Source organism: Magnolia sinica, chromosome 5 (genome assembly GCF_029962835.1).
Source record: "Magnolia sinica isolate HGM2019 chromosome 5, MsV1, whole genome shotgun sequence".
In the NCBI taxonomy this organism is placed as follows: Eukaryota; Viridiplantae; Streptophyta; class Magnoliopsida; order Magnoliales; family Magnoliaceae; genus Magnolia; species Magnolia sinica.
This window is the reverse complement of record NC_080577.1, coordinates 106,939,747-106,967,739: the sequence shown is the minus strand read 5'-3', so window position 1 is coordinate 106,967,739 and position 27,993 is coordinate 106,939,747. Positions and strand designations below refer to the sequence as shown.

Sequence of the window (27,993 nt, the reverse complement as noted above, 5' to 3'; positions counted from 1 at the left end):
TAGCAGACTTTCATCAGGCAATCTGAGATGCGGGGGCACGCCTCTTTCAAAAATCCAAGTAAAAAATAAAATAAAAAAGAAGAAGAAAAGAACAAAATTATCATATTCTGTCACATAGCCAATGGTCAGTTGTACAAAACTTAGCCAGCATTTGTGCTTCAATATTCAATAATCATGGCTTCATGTAAAATGCCCTCTCCTTTTGACATGAAATATAAATGAGCACAACTTCAATGCAGACAGAGATCACAAAGTATCAGTGTGCACATTATCTCCCACCAAGAAAACCAGTAATCAGGAATCAAGCCGGTGTTTGAAAACGATGCTTTTTGGAACATCTATTAAGATCCCTCCCACCATTATTGGACGGTGGGAGATATGAATACACTGAGAGTCAGTGCACAACATGCTCATGCAGCACAACCTTTCATCAATATAAATAATAGAAACTATGAAGTTACCTACTCCTCGACCTTCATCTTCTTCTTTTTCTTCTTTGATTTCTCTTCATGAGAATGATCAGAGTTTCCAAATGAAGAAATTGAACTCCGACCTTCCCATCCTGAATCTCGGGTTGATTGATCTGCAGATCTTGTAGGTTCCTCAGTAGGTGAAGGGCTATCCACCTGTCTGCGCTTGGAATGCTTTGAAGAGTGTCCCTTTAAAGATGATGTCCCACTCACAGAACTTCTTTCCTTGCTACTACGTGATGGAGTCGTGATGCCATGGGAAATCTCAGTCGTCATGTCCGAGCTTCTCAGCCTCTCATTCCGCTCTAGAGTTGACAACTCAGATATTCCCCTCCTTGAAGACCCTGAAGCATGGAACAGCATTAATTAAGTTGGCACAGATATTAAAATTACAACTATTTGTAAAATGATCTTTATTAGTTACTTCTTGGAGAGCAAACAACAAGAAGCATGCCACTTGCAATTGTCTCCATCTGCAAAACTCCAACAAGCACCTTGCCCACAACAAAGACATGAGATCAGGGCCGTAAGTCAGGCTCATGGTGAATGTACCTTAAGCCTAAAAGGCAGGTATGTTGGTGTTGACCCAACAGGTGGAAGCCACATGTTTACTGAATACGAACCCTCAGTAATATTTTCACAAGTGTCTGATTTCCCTAACATGCTGTCCTCCTGAAGCATGGACCAGCCTGATTTCTGGGGCAAGAAGGATTCACCATGGAGTCCACCTGCTGAACGGTACCAATGCCACACAAGTGTGTTATGCTTGCATGTGTGGAACACTTGCAAGTAGCATTCCTCAACAAAACCATCAAATGGGGCCATTACCTGCTGAAAGCTTGCTTAGGCTTGGGCGACTGGGTTTCTCCAACTCACCAGGTTCTGGATAATGGACCAAGCAAACACGGCGTGAAATTTTTCCAACTGCAGCAGTGCAGAAATGGCATGAGAAGCAGCAGTGAGGGAAACAGAATTTATTCTTCTTGGATAGATACAGATGCCTTTCAATCGCAAGAGCAAAAACCAATTCCTCTTGAAGTAGCAACCACTTGAGGAATGCTAATTGCATGCAACTTCCCATAGGAACATGTGACCAATGCATACAAGATCTCAACCATTCATCTCCCAGGCCCCACCACATACATTCAATGGCCCAAAAATCAGGCCAGAATGACAATTCTACCCACTCAATTTGAAGCAGAAAAAGGAGAATCAACGCCCATTTTAGGCACTCTTCCTATTGAGCAGTTGGTATCAATCCAATAGGCTCGATTTTTCCGCCAATTGGCACGTATATGGTGGTGCCAGGTGGATGACTAGTCCAAAATCCAGATCTTGTGTATGTTTACAAAGCATTTCCATGGGAACTCAGTCATTCATCCTGTAGAATTAGTATTCCTGGTAGACAAATAACAGCTTAAGATTCCAAGTAGAATGTGCAAGTAATGAAATGAAGACAAAGGAGTGTCCTTTTCTGTGGGAGATGGAAGTTGTATCCACTTCGGGGAAGATTTGTGGTTGGGTGACTGCACTAAAGGAGGCATTTCTTAGTTTAGCCACTTAGGACCGGAAAAGAATATTCCAGTTGCACGATCTTTTTCCATAATTGGTGAGGAGGTGGTGTAGGTGCCTACCTGTCGAAGGGGTCTTTGCGACAAGGAAGTTTTTAATTTCATTAGACTTCTAGAGGAAGGCCTAAAGCTTGTCATGCCTAGGGAGTAATCAGTAGTCAGGGTGAGATGCAGCGGACTCGTAGTTTGGGGAGGTTTTCAGTCTGGTCCTACAAATTGCTCAGTCCTGCCTCCTTGGCTACCCCCCCTTGGAAAGATTATCCAAGGTGAGCACCTTCCTCCAACCTCGAAAGTTGTAGCATTTGGTTGGCTAGTCGTAAGGAGGTGCTGACTGTGTATGGAAGAGCTCTACGGTCATCTTGAACGTTTGTCTTATGTGTATGAAAGATGCAGAGTCGGTGAATCATCTTTTTATACATTATAAGTTTGCAAATCACATTTGGACGGATTTCATTATGAGCCTCCATGTTTTATGGACAGTGCCAAAATCTGCTGGTGATCTTCTGGCTTGGAATTGGGCAGGTCTTTGGAAGCAAATCAACACTTTGTGGGGGCCAAGTTTGCTAGGAGTCTTTTGGGCCATTTGGGTTGAAAGAAATGGGAGATGTTTTGGCCACGTCAACAATAGCATGGATATGGTTTTGAGTAGAGTGACGGGTTTTGTTGTGGAGTGGGCTTCTTGTATAAATGAGTTGAGGGATTGTTGCTTTCCTTTCTGGTTTCTTTTCTCTCTCCTTTTGTTTTGTTTGTTCTTTGGCGTTTTGCATGCTCCTGATAAAATTGTTGTTACCTTTCAAAAAAAAAAAAAAAAAAGAAAAGAAAAGAAAAGGAAAAAGCCAAAAAGATCCTTTGTGCTTCCCGATACATGTCATGTTAAGGGATGTTGAATCAGTGGATCATTTATTCCTTGCCCTTTTGCGAAGACAATTTGGGAATGCCTTATTTTGAATCTCAATATCCATTGGGTGATGCTGGGTTCGATGCCAAATTTTTTGTCGACGTGGCAAGATGGCGGAGTGGGTAAAGATGGGAAAATGGCTTGACGGTTAATGGCTATGGCTGCTTTATGGGCTATATGGGATGAAAGGAACAATTGCCGCTTTGAAAATAGATCCAGGTCTGTTGGCTTGGTAGTTTGGAAGAGATTGTTTCTTGGGTTATCGAGTAGGCTTCCAGATTCAGGGATTTGGACACGTGTCCTTATTGTTCTCTTCGGTTTGTAATTGCTTTGTTTTGCTTTGAATTCTTTTCCGCTTTGCTTTCTAAGGTGGTCAGTTAATAAAATTTGTTACCTTTAATAAAAAAGAAAGGACAAATATATGAACCATATACACCCTGCATTAAATACAACAGTCAGCCATCACCATGACAAGTTGTCATCCCATGCAAGCTTGAACATGTATAGTAATGATTAATTTAAAGTCAATTATAATGCAACATGTTTGATTGGAAAACTCTCTCCAAAAAATAACTCATTTGATTGGAAAACAAAATGATATAGTACTATGAAAAAAATGAAACAAAATGAAAGGCTTAAATGGTCAAAGGAAAAAGATATAAGTCAAAACATACCGACTTTTGATTCTGAACCAGAGGGCAATAATACAGTTGCATCTGGTTCCTGAGCTGCAAAGCTGACCACATCATATGATTTCCCTGCCATGATGAATGAGAATCAACAAAGCTCAAAAATCACATACTTCAGTAACAAAAAACCATGAATAAAAGCTAAAACCAATATTTCAAAAGGCACGTGATGCTCACTCAAATGCAGTGAGGCATACACCTAAATTCTTGAAATTGAGGCTTATGCCTCAGGTGTTGGGGCATGTAGGTGTATGCATTGTACACTTCACACATTCTATTGAGAGGTGCACATCTTTTGATTTGACTTTTAGGGAGCAGAAATGGGAGAAGTAAAAGCTTATTTTAGTTTATTTACCTTTTTCCCCTTACCGCCCAGAAAGCATAAGCATGGGTGGGGTTGAATAAAACATGTTTTAAGGGTTTATTTAAACCATATTAGAGACATATAACCTTCTTGTATGTGATGGATGATTGAGTCTCTACAGAGTATTACATTCTATTCACAACCATCTAATGTTTCATAATTCATGCTGAAATGGTTACTTTTTACTAATTATTTGCAGTGTCACTGTCACCATCGTCTAAACCTTATCCCAACGAATTGGGGTCAGCTCCATGAATCTTGTTTCGTCATTCCACTCTATCAAGGAACATATCCTCGGCTAAACCATAAGGCCATTAGGTCTTTTTCTTGCTACCTTCGCCAATGTCCTTTTGGGCCTTCCTTTGCCCTTTAAGAGCCTTCAAGTAGAACCCACTCCTAAGCGGTGCAGTTTTCTGCCACTGTTGCACGTGGCCAAATCAACCAAGTTTTCTTAACCTCATCTTAATACCTATTGGTGATACTTGTAAGTACCATCAACTGCATTCTTTCATAGTTCTATCTCTTGCCACTCATCCATTCCAACATCCTCATTTCAGCTATGCTCATCCTATAAAATTTCCCCTTCAGTTTCAGTGGTATGTGGTGATCACATAGAACTCGAAAAGCATATCTCGCACTTCAGCCACCCAGTTCTAATTCAATGAGCAACATCCTTCTCAATCTCTCTGCCCTCCTAAATTATCAACACGAGGTATCAAAGATGGTCATTTTAGGATACTTCTTGGTCAACAATTTTAATTAATTCTTCATTTCCACTGGATGGAGAGATCAGTTTAGGGCATGAGCCGAAAAATGAGGCAGATCCAAATCTCAAGCGGACCACACCACATAAAGCAGCGGGGATTGAACACCTACCATTGAAAACTTCTCGAGGGCCACAAAAGTTTTGGATCAATTTGATATTTGTTTCTTTCCTTAATCCAGGTCTGTGACAATTTATGAACAGGTTGGATGGCAAATAAATATCATGGTGGGCCCTAGGAAGTTTTCAACAGTGGGCATCATTTTCTCCACTGCTTTCAGTGGTGTGGTGTCACGCCCCAGACTCGGTAATCAGACTCACAAGGAACCCGATAGCCGGTTCTGATCGCAACAACCTCTGTAGTACCCCATTCTCGGCTCCTGAGGCAGGTTCTGATCCTGGGATCCCACAATGAGGATTTATATAACCGAATAACCATTTCTAATACGCATATCCAAGATCACAACAAGTAACATCTCGAAAATAACAAAGGAACACATCGCAAAATCCACTATGAATTTGAACTATTACAAGTTACATAAGGTCCAAAAGGACATAAGATAATAGAAGAATGAGAGAAAAGTCTGCAACACCGAGGTCCTCAAGCTCAACTCTAATCCAAGCTCTGCCACTACGACGCCTGCCTAGGATCTCCTGCACGCATCAATCGTGCATAAGCTTATAGAAGCTTAAAGGATGGTGAAGGTGTGTAATAATGGTGCACAGAAGAATAGTAGGAGATACAGGGAAACATGATCAATGACAATGTCACTAGCCTTACCGAGGCTTATCATGAGTACAGGACGCCATATCAAGGCGATGCATAAAGGGGCTTATATAGCCGATGCAAATGCGATGCAAGGTGATGCCAGTGCTCATATCCAATCCACATATCAAGTACGTTTCCAATCATAAGGAAATCACCGGGGTCCAATACACTGTTGGATGACTGCCGCTCTCCAGACCCACACAGTCAAACGAGCATAATAGACCACATAACCCACCTGTGGACAACCAATCACCAACAAGGCTCGACGACAGCGAACCCATTTACGAGCTGGTCAGACTCAGCCTAGCAATGCTTTCTCACACCAAGCGGGTAAAGCCACACCACTACCCAACCGACTACACGACAGTGGGAGCTGCGCCCTAACGGTATAAGGCCCTCGTGCGCTTATAGTTTCCACTCGATCACAGCGTTGGGGTAGATCCTTGGTACCATGGAAGTTTTGGAAATTTCACCCATAGGCATCCTATGCACCCGATATACTCAAGTAACATTTCCGGTGTTCACACATACGACCATCCACGAATGTCCCTGTGGAGGCAAGGCCCTCATGAAGCAAGGGCGGTATCATTATGAAATGCGATGCCAATGCATGAGTCACACATACAGATCATGCACTAGCTTCTAGCACTCAATGTGCACAAGGGGAGAAACTTCATCCCTATATGACCACACACAGTGTAATCCATACACGCAGATGATGCATATGGGTCATAATGGTATAAGTGCGCTACTCGGTAATGATAACGTGGATCATATTCTTCCTTCCCAAGGAGGGACAAGGTCTAGGTACATAGACATGTACTCTAAGGAGAAGTCCTCTAGTGGGGGCCCAATACTTTGGGATAGCCCACAAGCTAAGAGAGTCATGAAAGTCCAAGGTGGACTTTCAACCACCTAAAAGGGGCCTTATGGGCCTACCTTAGGGCCACCAAGGAGGACATTCAACCTCAACTAGGTCCCAAAAGGTAGAAGGTAGCCCACTACCTATACGCATGCAAAGCAAGGCCCAAGGCCTAAGAAATCCATGGCCTAGTGGGCTATACACAAGGCCCAATACTTAGGCAACATGGTGGGCCCTCAAGCAAGGTTTGGGCCCAACCATAAAGATCATGAGTCCACTCATTGTAGTGGGCCTAATGGGCAGCTCATTATTCCAACCATATGGGCAATTCTTATGTTTTAAACGAGTTGGGCCTCACTCCTTGGCCCAAGTATGGGGTTAATTTAATGGGCAACTAAGGGCCCAACTACTTGAGTATTTTGGCTCATAAAACCCATCACAATAGTGTATAAAATATAGGCCCAAAGGTCAGGGGCCTATAAAGAAAGTTCCAGACAATAGGCCTAGGAAACCCAACAAATAACTATAAATATTGGTCTAACAAAGCCCAATTGGAATGGGCCTTAAGTATGCACTAATTAAGCCCAAAATCTAATTAAAATAGGGCGAGATATGTGTAAATATATCCCCAAATTTGGTGGGCCATGCTGCCCCAAAACATTCATTTATGGGCAGCAACTTTGGGCCTATTATTGAAATTCCAGCCCACCCACTATCTGGACTTGCTGGAAATTCAATATTAATTAATTTATACATTTATTTTAGTGCCTGGTGACCCATACATGTCACAGAGGGCCCACCAGATGGAGTAAATAAAACACATAATTCAGGTGGGCCATGTCGCTGGATTGGACGTCCAACAGCAGCCCAATGGGCCTGGGCGTCCCATAGTGGGCACTCCAAGGGGCCTGAGTAATTGGCCCAAAAACTCATTCAATGGGCCCCAAATGGATGCTACTGAAGGGGGGAAAGATCACGCCCCCTATGGACCCCACTTGGATGAACGATGGACACAATATGCATCAAGGTGGGCCCACAAGGTGGCCTGGACGGCCAGCCAAGGCTGGACGCCCCAGCCTGGTGGGCCACTCCAAGCCGCACCACGGGTGGTATAGAGGCCCAATGGCCTAGAAAACTTGCAGGGTGGTCCTTCCATGGGTGGGCCACACCTCCACAAAATTTCGCGATTTTTGGATGATTAGAAGTATTTTAATTTAGAATTACAGCCTATCCAAAAATTCTGTTGAGTAAAATGTTGTTGTCCATACAATGTTTATCTAATAAGGTGAGCCCAAACTTCATTTAGGAGGGGAGGGATGTATGATTAGTATTTTTCCCATAAAATACAGCAAGGTGGGGTCCACAAAAGTGGCCCACCACTCAAAAAATCAAGCTAGAAATTGTGTTTTCCCCTCAATCTATAGGGGCTGGACGGTCCAGCAAGGTGGATCGCCCACCCCCCTCCTTTTGGGTGCCATTGCATGGGCCACCTGAGGTGCGATCCATCACACTTCAAGGTGGGGTCCACTCCTTCATATTACACCCCACAACCTTAAGAAAAATTGTAGAAATCATAGTCCAAATCCATGCCAAACATTAACTATAACAGTCCATGCAACAGTCCAGATTTTTGGACAGCTATATATGGCTGAACATATCAACCTATATCTATATATATACAACAAATAAAAGGATGTGTGGCCTTCCTTAGTGGGCCCCACACATCCAAGTCAAGAACTTAGGATAGGGCACTTGCATGCATTAAAATATGATGCCCAAAAATCATAAAATGGGTGCTAGGGGCGTCCCACCCTTGCTGGATTTTTGGGACGTCCCAGGCCCACCAAGTGGGCCACACACATCATCATCCATATACAAAGGAAAAGAGGAGAAGAAAGACGATCTGACCATGGGGATAGGGCCCCGCAACTAATGGGCCCTCCCAAGAACAATCAAACACATAGATCTACATTGATTTACACTTGTAATCACATGCATGGTCTATATCTACAATAGATGGTTGGGATGTCATTCCAACATGATCTTTAAGGTCTAGATGACCTTGAGATGGAGTAAATTATGAAATACATCATGAAGGGGTCCATGGAGAATGGCCCCATCATGGAACATGACATGCATGTAGGATAGGCCAAAGGGCCACATCCATGGGATCCTCACCATGGATTGGTGGTCCCATATGATCCACACAAGAAGAAATAAGAAGATTAAAAGGTAGAAAATAAATCAGCAAGATAATAGTCACCAACGTATTTTGATGGTTAGATGTATTTTTAGTGGTGGGATTTGAGGGGTTTTAGGGCTTAGAGGGTTAGAGAAAAGGGGAAGAAAGGGATGTTGGGAGAGAAGGGCTGCTAGCTATGGAGGGAAAAATGAGGAGGGAGAGATAAAAAGAGAGAGAGAGATCATGATTGCTTTGTAAGAAAGGCAATGATTGCCTAGGGGAGGAGATTACAATGTTTATAAGCTTAGGGTAGGCTTGTGTAGTGTGTTGAGGTGGGTGGTGTTTTCCATTGAATTTGTATGGTGTGTGTAGTGTGCATAGGGACTTGTGCCAAGAGGTGGTCCACATGCATTCCACTAAAGTGGGCCATACAATGTAATGTTCATAACTTTTGACCCATATATCGGATGGACGCCAAGGTATCCCGTATCGGTATCGGTTGGCGTAACGGTGTCCTCCAAAACCGATACGGATACGGGGGCGTAACGGTGATACGGGGGCGTAACGGCCCGTAACGGCGCAAAATTTTTTTTTTGCCAAAAAAATATGAAAAAATATGGATTAAATCCAGAATATTCTAAGCATTCCAAATATGCATTCATTTATAAATTGGAACATGTTTATGGTGGTGTAACGGTCCACTCTTTGGTGAGAAGTTGTATCGGACTGTCTGATGAATTTATGAACCAGATAACCTGAATTTGATCATATATTTAATTTTCTAACTATCTACTATCAATGATAGATATATTAGAATGAATGTAAAATGAAAATATCTTACATCAGGTGTTTGCAATTATTTTTGAGGAATTTCTCGAACATACCTGTGGTCCTGTGCAGTGTGGTGCACCATGCACGTGACTGTGATAGTGTAATTCCTGTCTGACCTGTCATCCATCCTCAAGTCAAGAATATTAAAAAAAATAATTAGTAGTGTCTGATATACTCCCCTGCAACTTGATTAAGGATTACTTGATTGGTTGTCGGGGAGCTATTTTAAATACAAGTTCGGCGGTTCCAGTGTGTGCATGGCTTCTTGCAATAATATTGTTGTGAGCTGTCTGCTACAAATACTTACCTTAACACAAATATATACTCACAAGTCACCACCAAAATGAAAATCTGCTTTTTTGTGGTTGCTCGACCTCCACATCATCGTCATTGTCACCATCAGGCTGAGGCTGTCCAATAGGTGTAGGTGCTACATATCCATAATATCCAGTGCCAGAAGGAAATACTAGATCAACGAAACTAGAGGATGACTGATCCTGACTAGGCAACGACTCTGACCCGGAGTAAGGATATCCACCAGTGCCCGTCGAATAGCCATACTGGTGCCCATACTCAGGCTGTTGAGAATCTTGAGATTGAGAGTGCGTCTGCTGTGATGAGTAACTTGGATTTGGATCTGGATATCTATAATCATATGGATGTTGATCAGGAGGGCTACTCCAACATGAATGTGATGGAACAGGATCAGTATAACCATCATAATTCAATTCACCATAAGAATATCCATCATAATAATCAAGACCATGAGCTTGCTGATGTTTCGAACCTCTCGGACCCGGTGCACCACTAGATGTACCCACTTCCTGCTGGCTGTATCGTGACTCGGTACACTCATAAGTCCGACCTCGTGTACCACCTCGTCGCTGTTCATCGACATCGTGATCTGTAGACGGCTGTATAGGGCACTGAGCAACACCAGAAGTGCCAGCACCAGGGGCAGGGGGGTCATCGTCTTCATCCGACACGGTCACGCTACCACTGCTCGTACTCTTTTGTTGATCTTGAGCCGTATCTGTACGTGGCATAAACGCTGCCCCTCTTACTGGGTCCAACACATCACCACGACTCTCTTGTAGAGCACTGAGAATTTCTGGCTCAACAATTTCCAATTCTTAACTATCCTAAAAAATTTGATTTTCCCTTTTAACCAACAAAGGTAGAAGTTGGACAACCACATCATAAATATTATCCAAGTTTATTGGACAGTAGTCATCAGCAGATGTAATGCTCCTATGATGTCGTCGCATTCTTAGTTTTATATTGTAGTGCATGAAGACAAGTCTATCTAATGTTCTATGCAATCTATTCCTATTCTTTGAATGAATGAGCGCAAAACAACTCCAATTCCTTTCGCAACTAGATGAAGATGTTGTCTGGCTCAAAATTTCTACTGCAATTTTTGGAGAGCCTTCGTACTCTCTCCGAAATTAATCCACCATTCGGCCGGTTGCAATCTAGATACTGTTGTGCAAGAGCATCTCCAAAGCTACCAAGGCGATTTCCAAATGTATCTAATTCATTTAATGCCTTTATTTGCAGATCTAAGTCGGCTCTAATCTCTTTATCACATTTTTAGCCCGACACGAACTTCATCATCCGCAACAAATGATTGGGCATATCTATACCTAGGATTTAGGTAGTAACCTGCTGCATGAAGATCGTGATGGAGTTGGTTTGTCCATCTCTTGTCGATCATCTTCCAATAAGTCTGCCAACTTCTACAATCACGTTGAATTGCAAGCTTTACCTTATCCATGGCATCATATATGAAGCCCATGGTAGGTGCTTCATCGGATTCAACAAGACGGAGTACCCTCATTAGTGGCTCCATCACCTTTAGGATCGCCTTGACCTTCTTCCAATATTTGTTGTCCCGTATGGTGTTCACAACTTCGACCGGTATTCCTGATGTCTTCTTCCCATGTTTTGTGTTGAGCCATTCTCGGGAAGCGAACATCTCACTCAACTCTTCTCTATGCTGGAATAAACTCTCTAATGCTATAAAGTTTGTTGCGAATCTAGTCGCCGCATGCCTCAACAACTCTCGTCCTTTCGTAAACTTTCTCATTATTGCAACTATTTGATTATGGTTGTAAATAAACATCGTCACTTCTCTTGCCCTTTCGACCATTTCCTTAACATTCTTCTTTGTCCCAATATCTTCCAATATAAGATCAATACAATGGGCAACACATGGTGACCAAAAAAGATATGGTTTCTTTTTCATCAACTTATGTCTTGTAAGCTTATATGATGCTTCATTATCTGTCATAATCTGCACTACATTCTCCTCTCCAATCTCATCCACAACTTTATCCATTAGTCCAATAATATAATTAGAATCTTTTGTTACGTCTGAGGTATCAATTAACTTGTGGTATATAGTTCCTAAGTGGCAGTACACCATGAAGTTGATCATGTTGCGTCTGGTTGGGCCAGTCCAACCATCATACATGATCGTGCATCCTCTGGCCTGCCCTACAGGTTTAAAGGTAGCCACGTATGCTTTCACATCTGCATACTCTGCAACTGTCCATTTCCCCCTAATATCCCTAGCCGTGGGAGCTTTAATTCATTCACCTACTTCTGCTGCTGCATCAATTACCATCTGCCAATATAGAGAATTGGCCGCGTTAAGAGGTATGTTGGCATGTATAAATAACTTTGTTGTTGCCCTCCCTAGTGTCTCAACGGAAGTTCTACTCCACATTTGTTTTATCTTTTTTTATTTAGTTGATTCTTTCCTAAACAGAATTGGATCAATAGAGGGTCTCCTAGGCTCATTTACTTCTTCATCCAAATATATAGGGGCATCATGTGAAGATGTTTGTTGTTGGCTCCTAAACACACGTCGTACCCCACCAAACCTACCCCCCCACTCCCACCCCCACCCCCACCTGCAGAAGCAGTTGCACTTCCAGTCGCACTCCCACTCCCACTCCCCCCCCCGGTATCACGTATTGACTCACTCGTGCCAAACATGCGGCGACGTTCTTCCTCTTCACGAACTAGACGCAAGCTCTCTCTCCTAGCTATAGTAAGTTCTCGATCTGAATCTTCGTCAGAATCAATAATATCTTCATCACGAATGCTCATATATTCAGGATCAAACACCTCCTGTCGAGCTGCATCTAAAATATCATCTTTCTTCTTTTGTATAACAACACGTTTACCCTTCGACTCATCCAGACTAGCTTGCATTAAAAGCATTATCTCTTTCGGTACTCTACTACATGGCGCAACTTGACCCTTTCGATGTGCCAAATGTTGTTTGAGACGGTAATTCCACCAAGTCACTAGTCTATCACAATACTTGCACTTAATTTGGTGCCTAGTACCACCAACCCTCTCACAATGTTGCCATCCAATATCATCACTAACTTGTTGTTGGCCAGATCCAGACATTTCTTTAGGCTTAGGTAGACACTAGATAATTAGATTTGAGTATGAGTGTATGACCTATGTTAATAAAGATGGTTTTATATTCTAACTAAACCCTAAGAAGCTCCAAGGCAAAACCTGTCCAATATAAGCAAATAAAAACATAAAGTCACTAATTCGAAAATAGAAAAAAATTATAAAATGACACCCCAAATCTGTAAAATACACATTAACATGTTCTACTATGATTAACATATCACATGGCATGATTAAAATAGTAAAACAATCATTAAAAAATTATTTTTAAAATTTAAAAAAGAAGGGCCATAATTAATGCGTAAATAGAAAAAAATATTAAAAAATTATAAAATGGCACCCCAAATCTGTAAAATGCACATTAACATATTCTACTATGATTAACACATCATATGGCATGATTAAAACAGTAATACAACCATTAAAAATTGATTTTTCGAATTTTTAAAAAAGGGACAAAATTCATGCGTAAATAGAAAAAAATATTTAAAAAATATAAAATGGGACCCCAAATCTGTAAAATGCACATTAACATGTTCTACTATGATTAACACATCATATGGAGTGATTAAAACAGCAAAACAATCATTAAAAATTGATTTTTCGAATTTTAAAAAAAAGGGGCAAAATTCATGCGTAAATAGAAAAAATATTTAAAAAATATAAAATGGGACCCCAAATCTGTAAAATGCACATTAACATGTTCTACTATGATTAACACATCATATGGAGTGATTAAAACAGCAAAAAAATCATTAAAAATTGATTTTTGAATTTTAAAAAAAAGGGGCAAAATTCATGCGTAAATAGAAAAAAATATTTAAAAAATATATAATGGGACCCCAAATCTGTAAAATGCACATTAACATGTTCTACTATGATTAACACATCATATGGAGTGATTAAAACAGCAAAACAATCATTAAAAATTGATTTTTTGAATTTTAAAAAAAAGGGGCAAAATTCATGCGTAAATAGAAAAAAATATTTAAAAAATATAAAATGGGTCCCCAAATCTGTAAAATGCACATTAACATGTTCTACTATGATTAACACATCATATGGAGTGATTAAAACAGCAAAACAATCATTAAAAATTGATTTTTTGAATTTTAAAAAAAAGGGGCAAAATTCATGCGTAAAAAAAAAAAAAAATTAAAAAAATATTAAATGGCACCCCAAATCTGTAAAATGCATATTAACATGTTCTACTATGATTAACACATCATATGAGATAATTAAAACAGCAAAACATATTAAAAAAAGTATAAATACCTATTTTTGACAAATTTATGAAAAATGGCCCACCAAGCTTTGATTCAACAAAATCCGCCAATATAATGTGTTTTTTCCTCAAATATTCACCCAAGGTTGGTCGAAATTAGCAGTAGAAGGAGTGAGGAGGAGTTTGGAAGCAAGAAATTTCGAAAAAACATCAAAAACGGACCTTAAAATGCAAAAAAAAATGGCCGTTTTTCGACCGTTACGGCGCTGACCGTTACGGGTGACCGTTACGCCCGTATCGGGCCCGTATCGGCCGATACGGGTACAAAAACGGGAATCGGCCGTTTTGGACCCGAATCGGGTAACGGTGTGTACCGTTACCGTTACGTATCGGCCGTAACGGCCGATACGCAACCATTTTGGCATTCCCTGATGGACGCACAAGACACGTCGTTGGAACCGCAACGACGATGTGAACAAGATGGCATAGGTCTCAAGTCAATCCGAGTCGGGTCTATGTGACCGGACTTAAGGATGACCGCAAATACAATCCGAGGGCCGCGGGTCGCCGGGATTTAACTGGTAGGACCGCGGGACCAAGAGAAATGAAATACATACCTACACACATGCACACACAGGAACTTGGGTCGGGTCTTACAATCCTCCCCACCAACAAAGAAATTTCGTCCTCGAAATTGCTAAAATCGGAACAACAAAAATGCATAAACATCATCAATCACAAGAGAAGGCAATACAAGTTATGTAAGCAATCAATCATCGAACAAATGAAGATAACGCTCTCTAATCTCGGCCTCGTGCTCCCAAGACGCTCAGCCTCCGAATGATAACCCCATTGTACCTTCACCAAGGAAATGACTTTGGTCCTGAGGACTTGCTCCTTCCGATCAAGAATACGAATCGGCTACTCGATGTAGGAAGCATCCTCACGGACCTCAAGTGCCTGTCAATCAATCACAGGGATAGTGTATGACCCACACTTCCGTAACATAGAAACGTGAAACACGTTGTGGATCGTGGACAACTCAGGAGATAAGGCAAGCCTATTGGCCACAGCGCCCACACGCTCAGTAATCTCAAAAGGTCCAATGAATCTCGGGGCAAGTTTGCCCTTTACACCAAAGCGAATCACGCCTTTCATAGGGGAGACCTTGAGATATACCATATCCCCAACTGCAAACTCGAGGGGTCGACGCTGACGATCAGCAAAACTCTGCTGGCTCTAAGCTGTGCGCATCCTCCGCCCAATAATATCAATAGCCTCCGACGTCTACTGCATAAGCTCGGGACCTAAGAAACGATGCTCTCCAACCTCGGTCCAACAACTAGGAGATCTGCACGATCTGTCATAGAGTGCCTCAAAAGGAGCCATGCCGATAGTCGCCTGATAGCTATTGTTGTATGCGAACTCAGCGAGGCGCAAAAGCTCATCCCAACTGCCCACAAAGTCAATCACACAAGCTCTGAGCATATCCTCAAGGATCTGGTTGACCCTTTTGGTCTGCCCATCCGTCTGCGGATGATAAGTGGTGCTGAGATGCAAAGTGGTCCTCATTGCCTACTGGAAACTCCTCCAAAACTAAGACATAAATCTAGAGTCTCAGTTTGAAACGATCGAAACTGGAATGAAGTCCAGTCTCACTATCTCCTCGATGAACACCTTTGCAAGCCAGTCCATAGACCGAGAACCACGTACCGGAATGAAATGAGCCGACTCGTCAGACGATTAACAATAACCCAAGATGTATCGTGATATGAGGAGGTAGTATTTTTGGTAGGGGATGAAGCGCCAGATTGCTAGTTTTGTAGTCGAGTGTGACATATGCCAACGTGTCAAGGCCGATCACCAGAGAACCCCTGATCTTGTAAGACCCGACCCGAGTTCCTGTGTGTGCATGTGTAGGTATGCATTTCATTTCTCTTGGTCCCGCGGTCTTACCGATCAAATCCCGACGACCCGCGACCCTCAGATTATGTTTGCGGTCATCCTTAAGTCCGGTCACGTAGACCCGACTCGGATCGACCCGAGATCTATGTTATCTTGTTCGCATCGTCATTGCGGTTCCAACGACGTGTCTTATGTGTCCATCCGATATATGGGTTAAAAGTTATGAACATTACATTGTATGACCCTTAATCATGTGGCCCACTTTAGTAGAATGCATGTGGACCACCTCTCTTGGCACAAGTCCCTATGCACACTACACACCACAAATTTTATGAAAAACACCACCCACCTCAACACACTACACAAGCCTTCCCTAAGCCTATAAACATTGTAATCTCTTTCCCTAGGCAATCATTGCATTTCTTACAAAGCAATCATGATCTCTCTTTATCTCTCCCTCCTCATTTTTCCCTCCATAGCTAGCAACCCTTCTCTCCCAAAGTCTCTTTCTTCCCCCTTTCCCCAGCCCTCTAAGCCCTAAAACCCCTCAAATCCCACCACTAAAAATACATCTCAACCATCAAAATCTCTTCCTTGCTCCAAGATCTTCGTGGTGTAGAAGTTTGGGAGTTAGATTGCGCGTAGGTAACTATTATCTTGCAGATTTATTTTCTACCTTTTAATCTCCTTATTTCTTCTTGTGTGGATCATACGAGACCAACAATCCATGGTGGGGATCCCATTTGATTCCATGGATGTGGCCCTTTGGCCCATCCTACATGCATGTCATGTTCCATGATGGGGCCATTTTCCATAAACCTCATCATGATGTATTTCATAATCTACTCATCTCAAGGTCATCTGGACCTTAAAGACCATGTTGGGATGACATCCCAACCATCTATTGTAGATATAAACCATGCATGCAATAGTTTTATGATTGCAAGTGTAAATCAATGTAGATCTGTGTTTGATTGTTCTTAGGAGGGCCCATTAGTGGCGGGGCCCTATCCCCATGGCCGGATCGTCTTTCTTCTCCTCTTTTCCTTTGTATATGGATGGTGATGTGTGTGGCCCACTTGGTGGGCCTGGGACGTCCCAAAAATCCAGCAAGGGTGGGACGCCCCTAGCACCCATTTTATGATTTTTGGGCACCATATTTTGATGCATGCGAGTGCCCTATCCCAAGTTCTTGATCTGGATATGTGTGGGGCCCACTAAGGAAGGCCACACATCCTTTTATTTGCTGTGTATATATAAATATAGGCTGATATGTCCAGCCATATATAGCTGTCCAAAAATCTGGACTGTTGCATGGACTATTATAGTTAATGTTTGACATAGATTTGGACTATGATTTCCACTATTTTTCTTGAGTTTGTGGGGCGTAATACCTTAAAGTCACCCAAAAGGAGGCCCAGAGAGGAAGGGGGGGGGGGGATCCACCTTGCTAGACCGTCCAGCCCTATAGATTGAGGGGAAAACACAATTTCCAGCTTGATTTTCTGAATGGTGGGCCACTTTTGTGAACCCCACCTTGCTGTATTTTATGAGAAAAATACTAATCATACATCCCTCCCCTCCTAGATGAAGTTTGGGCCCACCTTATTAGATAAACATTGTATGGACAGCAACATTTTACCCAGCAGAATTTATGGATAGGCTGTAATTCTAAATTAAATTAAAATACTTCTAATCATCCAAAAATCGCGAAATTTTGTGGAGGTGTGGCCCACCCATGGAAGGACAACCCTGCAAGTTTTCTGGGCCATCGGGCCCCTGTACCACCCATGGTGCAGCTTGGAGTGGCCCACCAGGCTAGGGCGTCCAGCCTTGGCTGGCCGTCCAGGCCACCTTGTGGGCCCACCTTGATGTATTTTATGTCCACCGTTCACCCAAGTGGGGTCCATATGGGGCGTGATCTTTCCCTCCTTTAGTAGCATCCATTTAGGGCCCATTGAATGAGTTTTTGGGCCAATTACTCAAGCCCCTTGGACTACCCACCATGGGACGCCCAGGCCCATTGGGCTGCTGTTGGACGTCCAGTCCAGCAGCATGGCCCACCTGAATTATGTGCTTTATTTACTCCCTTCATCTGGTGGGCCCTCTGTGACATGTATGGGTCACCAGGGACTAAAATAAATGTATAAATTAATTAATATTGAATTTCCAGCAAGTCCAGATATTGGGTGGGCTGGAATTTCAATAATAGGCCCGAAGTTGCTGCCCATAAATGAATGTTTTAGGGCAGCATAGCCCACGAAATTTGGGGATATATTTACACATTTCTTGCCCCATTTTAATTAGATTTTGGGCTTAATTACTGCATACTTAAGGCCCATTCCAATTGGGCTTTGTTGGACCAATATTTATAGTTATTTGTTGGGTTTCCTAAGCCCATTGTCTGGAACTTTCTTGATAGGCCCCTAACCTTTGGGCCTATATTTAATACACTATTGTGATGGGTTTTATGGGCCAAAATACTCAAGTAGTTGGGCCCTTGGTTGCCCATTAAATTAACCCCATACTTGGGCCAAGGAGTGAGGCCCAACTCGTTTAAAACATAAGAATTGCCCATATGGTTGGAATAATGGGCTGCCCATTAGGCCCACTACAATGAGTGGACTCATGATCTTTATGGTTGGGCCCAAACCTTGCTTGAGGGCCCACCGTGTTGCCTAAGTGTTGGGCCTTGTGTATAGCCCACTAGGCCATGGATTTCTTAGGCCTTGGGCCTTGCTTTGCATGCGTGTAGGTAGTGGGCTACCTTTTGGGACCCAGTTGAGGTTGGATGTCCTCCTTGGTGGCCCTAAGGTAGGCCCATAAGGCCCCTTTTAGGTGGTTGAAAGTCCACCTTGGACCTTTATTAGGACCGTTTCTTCCTTGGGCTTTCATGACTCTCTTAGCTTGTAGGCTACCCCAAAGTATTAGGCCCCCACTAGAGGACTTCTCCTTAGAGTACTTGTCTAGACTTCTCCTTAGAGTACTTGTCTATGTACCTAGACCTTGTCCCTCATTGGAAAGGAAGAATATGTTCCACGTTATCATTACCGAGTAGCGCACTTATACCATTATAACCCATATGTATCATCTGCGTGTATGGATTACACTGTGTGGTCATAGATGGATGAAGTTTCTTCCCTTGTGCACATTGAGTGCCTGAAGCTAGTGCATGATCTGTATGTGTGACTCATGCATTGGCATCCCATTTCATGATGATACCGCCCTTGCTTCATCAGGGTCTTACCTCCACAAGACATTCGTGGATGGTCGTATGTGCGAACACCGGAAATGTTACTTGAGCATATCGGGTGCATAGGATGCCCATGGATGAAATTCTCAAAACTTCCATGGTACCAAGGATCTGCCCCAACGCCGTGACCGAGTGGAAACTATAAGCGCACGAGGGCCTTATACCGTTAGGGCGCGACTCCCATTGTCCTATAGTCAGTTGGGTAGGGGTGTGGCCTTACCCGCTTGGTGTGAGAAGGCATTGCTAGGCTGAGTCTGACCAGCTCGTAAATGGGTCCGCTACCGTCAAGCCTTATTGGTGATTGGTTGTCCACAGGTGGGTAGTGTGGTCTATTACGCTCGTTTGACTGTGCGGGTCTGCAGAGCAGCAGTCATCCAGCAGTGTACTGGACCCCAGTGATTTCCTTATGATTAGAAACGTACTTGATGTGGATTGGATATGAGCACTGACATCACCTTGCATCGCATTCGCATCGGCTGTATAAGCCCCTTTATGCATCGCCTTGGTATGGCATCCAGTACTCATTGCATTGTACTCATGATAAGCCTCGGTAAGGCTAGCGACATTGTCATTGATAATTTTTCTTTGTATCTCCTACTATTCTTCTGTCCATCATTATCACACACCTTCACCACCTTCTAAGCTTCTATAAGCTTATGCACGATTGATGCGTGCAGGAGATCCTAGGCAGGCGTCGTAGCGGCAGAGCTTGGATTAGAGTTGAACTTGAGGACCTCGGTATTGCACTTTTCTCTCCTTCTTCTATTATCTTATGTATGTCCTTTTGGACCTTATATAACTTATAATAGTTCAAATTCATAGTGGATTTTGCGATGTGTTCCTTTGTTATTTTCGAGATGTTACTTGCTATGATCTTGGCTATGCTCGTATTGGAAATGGTTATTCGGTTATAGAATTCCTCCTTGTGGGATCCCATGATCGGAACCTGCCTCAGGAGCCGAGAATGGGGTACTACGGAGGCTGTTGCGATCAGAACCGACTGTCGAGTTCCTCATAAGTCCGGTTACAGAGTCTAGGGCGTGACATGTGGTCCACTTGAGATTTGGATCTGCATAATTTTTGGGCTCATGCCCTAAAATGATCTCTCCAAATGGATGGGCGGTGACGCGGTGTGGATATGACACATGTATCATAGTGGGCCCCACATAACTTGATGATGTTGGCACACCACGCAATCTACTTCCGTGAAGGGAGAGTGAGAGTCGGGAGAGAGTCTCTCCGGCAGCCTCGCACGCGAGTCTCTTGCTTTTTTCTGCTTTGGAAGTAACTTATAATCTTAGCCACTAAAATAATCCAAACGCGGAAAATCTAGGTGCACAAATAGCAACTTGCGCACTAGTGTGAGTGAGATCATCTCTCCCTCCCTCCCTCCCTCCCTCTGTGCGTGTGTGGGCCTGTAACCCTACATAAAATTCAGTTCATGACGACTAAAAGAAAGAAAAATGAGTTTCCAACAATGTGCTCACTAGCATTGAAGGCTGGTAGATTGTCTGACTGTCCTCTATTTTCTGTTTTCCAGCATCTCGTTTGAGGTTTTTCAGAAGCACTTTCAGATCAGATCTATGAGATATCCAAATCTGCTCTCTACTTTTTCTACTACATTAGGTGGATTCTCCCGAAATTTCAGATCCAGATTGGTATCAACAGGTCCATATTTAAATTTGCAGGTCTTGTTCCACCATATATGAAGACTTGTTCAATATCCTAGAATAAAGACGCAGGACCACAGCCTACCTAGGCACACTGTACGGCCCAAAAATAACATAGGCCCACAGCCCACCGTAGGGCCAACATGTGCTGATTTTTTAACTGTTTACTTTATAGATTTGGCAACCTAAATCAATGATTGCAATTTACATTTTTCGAAAATATGGGGGCTGATTTAAAGATGGGATTGAAGATACAAGGGGCTGATTTTTTTTTATTTTTTTTTAAGGGTATATAAGGGACTGATTTAGATATGTACTTGGGATAATTTTCTATATTTGATTTTATTATGATTAGGCTTTTACCATCTTACGTAGATTAGATTGATTTGAAATAAATTATGGTTGATTTGTCTCTTAGCTGGGAAGGAATTTCATTAAAGATTCGTCTAGGATGTTGGGGGGTCATTTAGGGGGGAGGGGTATGAGTAAAACATTCTAATATTTTTGAAAGTGCGAGCTTTCTTAAGAGAAGAAGTCGATATCAATAAAGTACTCTCCCTCTCTACTCTAATATTCTTGTAGGTGTACACTTGTCCATTTCTTTGCGTTTTAGGTGTTGAGGTCTCATTGACTCGATAACCAAGTTTCGCCAAATAAGCCTAAGAATGATTGACAAACCAAGCTTACTCCAAATATCTAGATCATATCAACAGTAGTGATGGCAACAACAATGACAATGACAATGACAACAATTACGACAAGCATGTCATTGTGTAAAATATTGAAGTATATTGATGAGTTCCAACAATTTCAATTTACTCAAGGGGAGGTATTAATGCTTCTCAATATATATATATATATATATAGAGTCATGCTCCCCTGCGCACCTACGCACGTGCACACCTTTGCACACGTGCCATGGGTGTCTAATCTGAACGGTCCATGTGATGCGGAATCCTATAAAACCTAATGTGACAAATTTTCACCCTGATCTAATATTCTCGTGGGCCATAGCAAAGAGAAATGCAAATCAAGGGAGGAAACTGTTTTCATTTTGCATGGCCCATCAAAGTTTTAGATCAAAGTAAAAATTGGGCTTGGGGGGTTTCAGAAGGTGCTGCTTCACATGAACGGTTCCGATTTTGGAACCACATCACATATGATGGGTTCTCAAAAAAGTTCGTACGTAGTTGTGTGTGTGTATATATATATATATATATATATATATATATATATATATATATATATATGGGAAATGGTTCTATGTGGTCGACCTCATGGGAACTTCCCACAAGGTCAAGCTGTGTGGGCCCCACCATGATGTGTGTCGAACATCAACACCGTGTATTTGATGGGTCCCCTTTAAATTATGAGATATCCCAAAAATCAGCCATATACGGAACTCAGGTGGACCATACAATTTGAAATCATGCCTAAAACATATAAAAGCACTTGGTGGAGCCCACCTAAAACTTGGATGCGTTTGAAACATGGTCTGACCCCTCATACAAGTGGGACACACATAATGGATGGGCTGGATTTGTGAACCACATCTTGGTGGGTCCAAAAAATGATTATGAATGTTTTAATGGGAGGGTAACCCCTCTCAACTTTTGTATGTGGTGTGGCCCACACAAGTAATGGATTGACTTGATTTTTAAGCTCGAGGCCCACCATGGAATCGTGCATCTGATTGATGGGGTAGATGTTCGACACGCATCGCGGTGGGCGCACACAGCTCAACTTCCCATGAGGTCGACCGCATAGAACCATTTCCCTACACACACAGAGTGAAATACTCACCTGCACAATAGTTCTCACGAGAATTCGTGAGAACTTTTTGAGAACTCATCTCACCTGATATGAACCCAAAATCTGAACGGTCCACGTGATGCAACAGCCCATGAAATCCCTAGGGCCCAACTTTTACCCTGATCCAAAACTTTGGTGGGCCATGGCAGAAGGAAACAACTTTCTCCCTTGATTTGCCTCTCTTTGCTATGGCCCACCAAAGTTTTGGATCAAGGTGAAAGTTGGGCCCTGGAGGTTTCGTGGGGTGCTGCATCACATGGACCATTTGGATTTTGGGCCCATGACACGTGCAAAGGTGAGCATCTCTCTCTCTCTCTCTCTCTCTCTCTCTCTCTCTCTCTCTCTCTCTCTCTCTCTCTCTCTCTCTCTCTCTCTATATATATATATATATATATATTTGTGCATGTGCTAGAATATTAATTGCACAATTCTAGGAATTACCCTGACATGGGAGGCAGTGACAATAAATAAAAATACCAGGCTCTTCGAATTTGGTGAATGGAAAAAGTAAAACCTAAATCCCTTAGTGGGGTAATTGTTCGCTTAGCGAGCTCTACATGCTTTATAATTGTTTGCAAATTTCCCTTTGTGGGTAGCACACTATAGTTGTGCTAAGGTGCAACATGGAGCATCATTGTGTTGGCATGTCTGTGGCATCGGTAATCATGTATTGATAGGTTTCCTAATATTTTGTGCAGTTGACTATTTGAGCATGACCATCATGGGGCATGAAGACTTTATGCTTGGTGGTATGACTATCAACTGCCCCTCCATGACCCTACTTTCATTGCTTGCGATGTGGGATTGTGATGGCATGTGAGTGGTGTTGATGCAAATCTTTACAATAACCAGATTAAATTATAAGTCTGTTATCTTAATGCAGGGGCATTTTCACATCGGGCTCGAGTGGAGTAGCCTGTGGGATGCGGGGACACACTCGGGGTGGGTAGCTCATGAGAGGCGGGCCCCACCTGTGTAAGGCGGGTGGCTCGTGTGAGGCGGTACCCATGTGATTTGGGGCCCACGAGGGGGGTTCGTCCGAGGTCCTAACCCATGAGATGTGGGGCTTGGGTTACGAGATAAAGGGATTAATTCGCCATGCTCTATCAGTTCGAGCTTTTAGAGCAAATGGTTAATTGTCCTGCATCAAATTGGTATTAATGCATGGGCATTTCACATCGGGCTCGAGTGGGGTAACCTGTGGGATGCGGGGACACGTTCGGGGTGGGTGGCTTGTGTGAGGCGGTACCCATGTGATTTGGGGCCTACGAGAGGGGTTCAGCCGAAGTCCTAACCCATGAGATGTGGGGCCTGAACTATGAGATAAAGGGATTGATTCTCCATGCTCTAACAGTTCAAGCTTTTAGAATGAGTGGTTAATTGTCCTGCGTCAAAGTGGTATTAGAGCGAAAGGTCTCGTGTTTGAGACTCCTCACCGGGGGTGATTAATGAAGGGGCATTTCACGCCGGGCTTGAGTGGGGTAGCCTGTGGGATGTGGGGACACACTTGGGGTGGGTGGCTCGTGTGAGGGATTCGACTGAGGTCCTAACCCATGAGATGTGGAGCCTGGGCTATGAGATAAAGGGATTGATTCACCATGCTCTAACAGTTCGAGCTTTTAAAGCAACTGGTTAATTGTCCTGCATCATATCTGGTGGGCAACAGATTGTAAATTTTGCCCAATCTACCATTTAAAAGTCAACCTCAAATTGCTAAGAGAAAGGCTAAGAAGAAGAGGATGATGATGTTCATGATATTGCTATGAAAAGGTTTCCCTGATGCTTTCACATTCTTTTCTTGAGAGGTAACTAAAACTTTATCGCCAATAGAAAACGAAACAAGAGAGGGGTGATGAGGGGATCATCACCCAAAGCATTTAGAGAAAATCAAACAAAGAAATTTTTTTCACATTTTCTCCATTTTTTAAAAATCTAATGGTTTGTGTTCTTTATTTTTCTTTAACTTTCCAGCTTTATATTAGAACTAAATTCCAGAGGCATGTCAGGATGCTCTTCGTCTTGAGGCTAATGCCTCAGTTCACACTTCATCAATTTAAAACAACATAAAAAAACACAAGGAATGATAAAAGAAAGTGTAAAATAAATAAAACTATTGAAGGTGATTTAAGCACAACTGAGAAAAGGTCAGATGAAATCTGTCCTTTCCCCATTGTTCCTTTTTTTAAAAATACGAACTAGGGCATTTACTGCAACAGGAATGATATAGGATGGCTAAAGAATTAGCCTGTGGATTCACTTCCATGTGATTACATACCACCTAAGAGCTCTTAACCTATCTGCATCATGGCCATCAAAACACTTGAAAAGTACACCTCAAATCTTACCAGATGAACTCTCAAAGCTTGCCAACTGTCCATCTCCATGCAGTTTGAGTGACAGCTCTTTCCCCTCAAAGTCATCAGATTGTAACTGAAGTCCCCACAAAAAGAATCTTATAAGCATGATTCTAAACCCAGACAACCAAGACAGTCCAGACAGTTCATCAATGGCTAACACTTAAAGGACAAAAAGTGAACAGAGGTATAATGCATTCAGGACAAAAAAAGGACAGGTTGCAACAATTTTCACCACAGAGAGAGAGAGAGAGAAGTATGATAAATGGAAATTCTACTTGATTGAGAGGCCACTGAATCAGCCAAAGCTCCGTCGAATCCGTCAGAGAGATTCCAACAAGTGGGTCCTTCTGAACCTCCAGGAATTCTGGTGGAGGTTCATACCTATAAAGAAAGGAATATGACATAATCAATCAGTGGGCAAATCAGTTACCTTTTCTTTTTCCTTCTGTATTAGCAATAACAAATATGGAGTTTCCCTATGGCCATAGGAAACTGTCCTTAACCCAAAATCATATAGATGGCCAGCACATGTGGACAAGATTTGGACATTTCATCAGGTCAAGGTAATCGCTAGGGGTAGGGTGCCAATGAGCTGGGTCGGCCTATGGGTCAACTACCTCCCACTTCTAAGGCAGGTTTGGGCAAAGCTAAATGGGTATGGCGGGTCAGGCTCGGGGTAGAAATGTGACCTGTTTAATTAAATGGGTCTGGCTCAGGTGGAACCCTACCCAACCAGATCTGCCCATATAACTTATCAATGGGCTGGGCCAGATGACCCAAACCAAACTGGCACAAAATCTGTGTGTGTGTGTATGAGAGAGAGAGAGAGAGAGAGAGAGAGAGAGAGAGATGATGAGCAAAGATATATACACATGATGTATCACATATGCATGTTTTCATGTCTCCACTAGTTGAGCGATTCATAATTTCATATACCCTCAACCCCATATTCGATTCTTAAACTCGTGTGAGGTTGTGCAAGGTCGGGTTTGGTTGGTTGAGCCCGACCTGATTACACTTAAGTGAGTTGGGCTCGGTTTGTATTGGGACTAATGAATTTTAAGTGGGTAGCGGAGGGCCACAAGGTAATGGGTCACGGATCAGGTTCTGGCTAGATTTTTTGGCCTCTCTAGTAAATGAGGCCCTACCCAACACAACCCAACCCAACCAATTGCCTCCCCTGCTAAAAAATTACAATGAACAGAAAATCCTGACTACCTAATCCATAGCCCTACAAATGGGCAGTAACATACTAAAACAAGCAACAGTTCACGTTCAATAGGCAAAAATCATTTGATTCAACAGCTAGGATGGTGCCAATACATTCAATATGGTTTTGATCTATGGACTCTACGAGGGAGAACTTGCCTAATAAATAGCCCAGTCTCACCCACACATGTCACACATGCGATTTCAAGTTAAGGGTAGAGAGCTTTCCATATCCTTCAAGGACAAAAAAAAAAAAAAAAAAAAATCCAGCCCAAACTAACAGTGCGGGACAGTGTATAAACAAAATGAACCAATTTCTTTATCCATCCAGGACTCACCCCAAACATACTGATGTCAGACAGGTATTTCAGATCTATGTCTCAACTGCAGATGTGCTCTGACCCAATATAATGCTGAAGCCCTAATCAAGTGGACCACACATGCACAAGAAAAGCACAGTTGAAGCCTTGAAGGAGACCGGTATGCAGTTCTCATTCAACATACATGTCGCCCATTTAATTGGCAAACCAATTGACATTTGCACAAGAGGACACAGTTATTGGGACCCAGAAGATGAACACCCTGGATCTTGCACACGTGGGACCCCTTGGCAATTGTTATCAACTCAAGATGCGCTATCCCATTAGCATTTCACATTCTTTTTTAATTAAGAGGACAATGAGAGTCATCGATAACCAACAAAAATTCAAAAGAACCAAAAAAAGAAAAGAAAAAGGAATGAAGATATGCATGGACTACCAGAGAAATGATAGGATCCTTGATCCAGGAAATGCACATTATGCTCTGAATTTTAGCATGTTAAGGTGGAGCCCACGATTTAATGCATGTAAGTTATTTCAGCTGATCAAGGACTAGAAATTTCCAATCTGGGAAATCTCAGGGCATGGTCAACCAATAGCGAGGCCCAACGGACCAATGTACTGGATCATGGCCCACTTCTACAAACTGCAAAACGGAGTACCATATGCATAACCTCCCATCAAGGATCATATAATTCCTCTACATAATAACACTATCAGCTACACTTCAGTAACAGTCACCACCATTTAAAAATCGGTGCCGACAGAAATACCATACACAATCCGGTCCGTCCATATCATAGGCATCATTGCAGATGGGACAAAGCCTCAAAATCACACCAATTGGACAGTTCTAACCATCCAGTTGGAAACTATCGAATCGGCGGATAGAAATAAAGTGACCACTGGTGCAAATTCAACGGCAAACATCAGATGGCTAAGGCCGTCCAACCAATGGAAATTTTAGGGCTATAATCCATCCGCAATGGGGTAACAATTTCAACGGAATCAATTGCCGGACGGGCTTGCCACGTTCATGGTGGCTTAAGTCCCCGCCATTAAAAAAAAAAAAAATCGTAAGAAAGACAGATATCTGCAGAGCAAAGATCAAAAGAATAAGAATAAATAACAAACGAACCCCTGTTTGGAAGCATCCATGGCAGTGATTTTGGATCTGAAGTAGAGAAAAAAGAGAAATCAAAAATCTCGAATGACAGAAACCCTAACACTGGGGAAAGCGGGCAAGAGCGGGAAAGGCGAGAGCTTGCAAAGCTCACCATCGCAGCAACCCGCGTCCCTTATATACACTCTCTCCGACTCAAGTTGTAAACTGTGTGGGGCCCACAGAGATGCCTGTGATAAATCCACTCCGTCCATCAGTTTCTAAACATCACAATAATATTGG

At 42.6% G+C, this 27,993-nt stretch overlaps 1 protein-coding gene across 4 annotated transcripts; it reads right to left on the bottom strand.

The window, feature by feature from the left end:
• Positions 1 to 84: 84 nt before the first annotated feature.
• Positions 85 to 27,883, bottom strand: LOC131246602 (mediator-associated protein 2). Of its 4 annotated transcripts, XM_058246891.1 has the most exons (7): positions 27,727 to 27,880; positions 25,335 to 25,440; positions 25,048 to 25,132; positions 3,614 to 3,697; positions 1,299 to 1,394; positions 1,094 to 1,198; positions 85 to 814 (listed from the first exon to the last, which is right to left on the bottom strand). In XM_058246891.1, the coding sequence occupies exons 1-7, from the start codon at positions 27,744 to 27,746 to the stop codon at positions 462 to 464; spliced, it is 849 nt and encodes a 282-aa protein (XP_058102874.1). In that variant the 5' UTR covers positions 27,747 to 27,880; the 3' UTR covers positions 85 to 461. The 4 variants fall into 4 exon arrangements, with proteins under 4 accessions (XP_058102874.1, XP_058102876.1, XP_058102875.1 ...); XM_058246893.1 differs by lacking the exon at positions 1,094 to 1,198 and having other exon boundaries at positions 27,727 to 27,879; XM_058246892.1 differs by lacking the exons at positions 25,048 to 25,132; positions 25,335 to 25,440 and having other exon boundaries at positions 27,727 to 27,883.
• Between the last annotated feature and the right edge of the window lie 110 nt (positions 27,884 to 27,993).

Excerpts from the sequence above, each read along its gene's own strand:
- LOC131246602 (XM_058246891.1), bottom strand. The coding sequence starts at position 27,746 with ATGGATGCTTCCAAACAGGG. Across the intron at positions 25,133-25,334 it reads TTCAGTGGCCTCTCAATCAA|TTACAATCTGATGACTTTGA; the intron begins GTAGAATTTCCA and ends TGGGGACTTCAG. Across the intron at positions 815-1,093 it reads TTGTGAAAATATTACTGAGG|GGTCTTCAAGGAGGGGAATA; the intron begins GTTCGTATTCAG and ends TCCATGCTTCAG.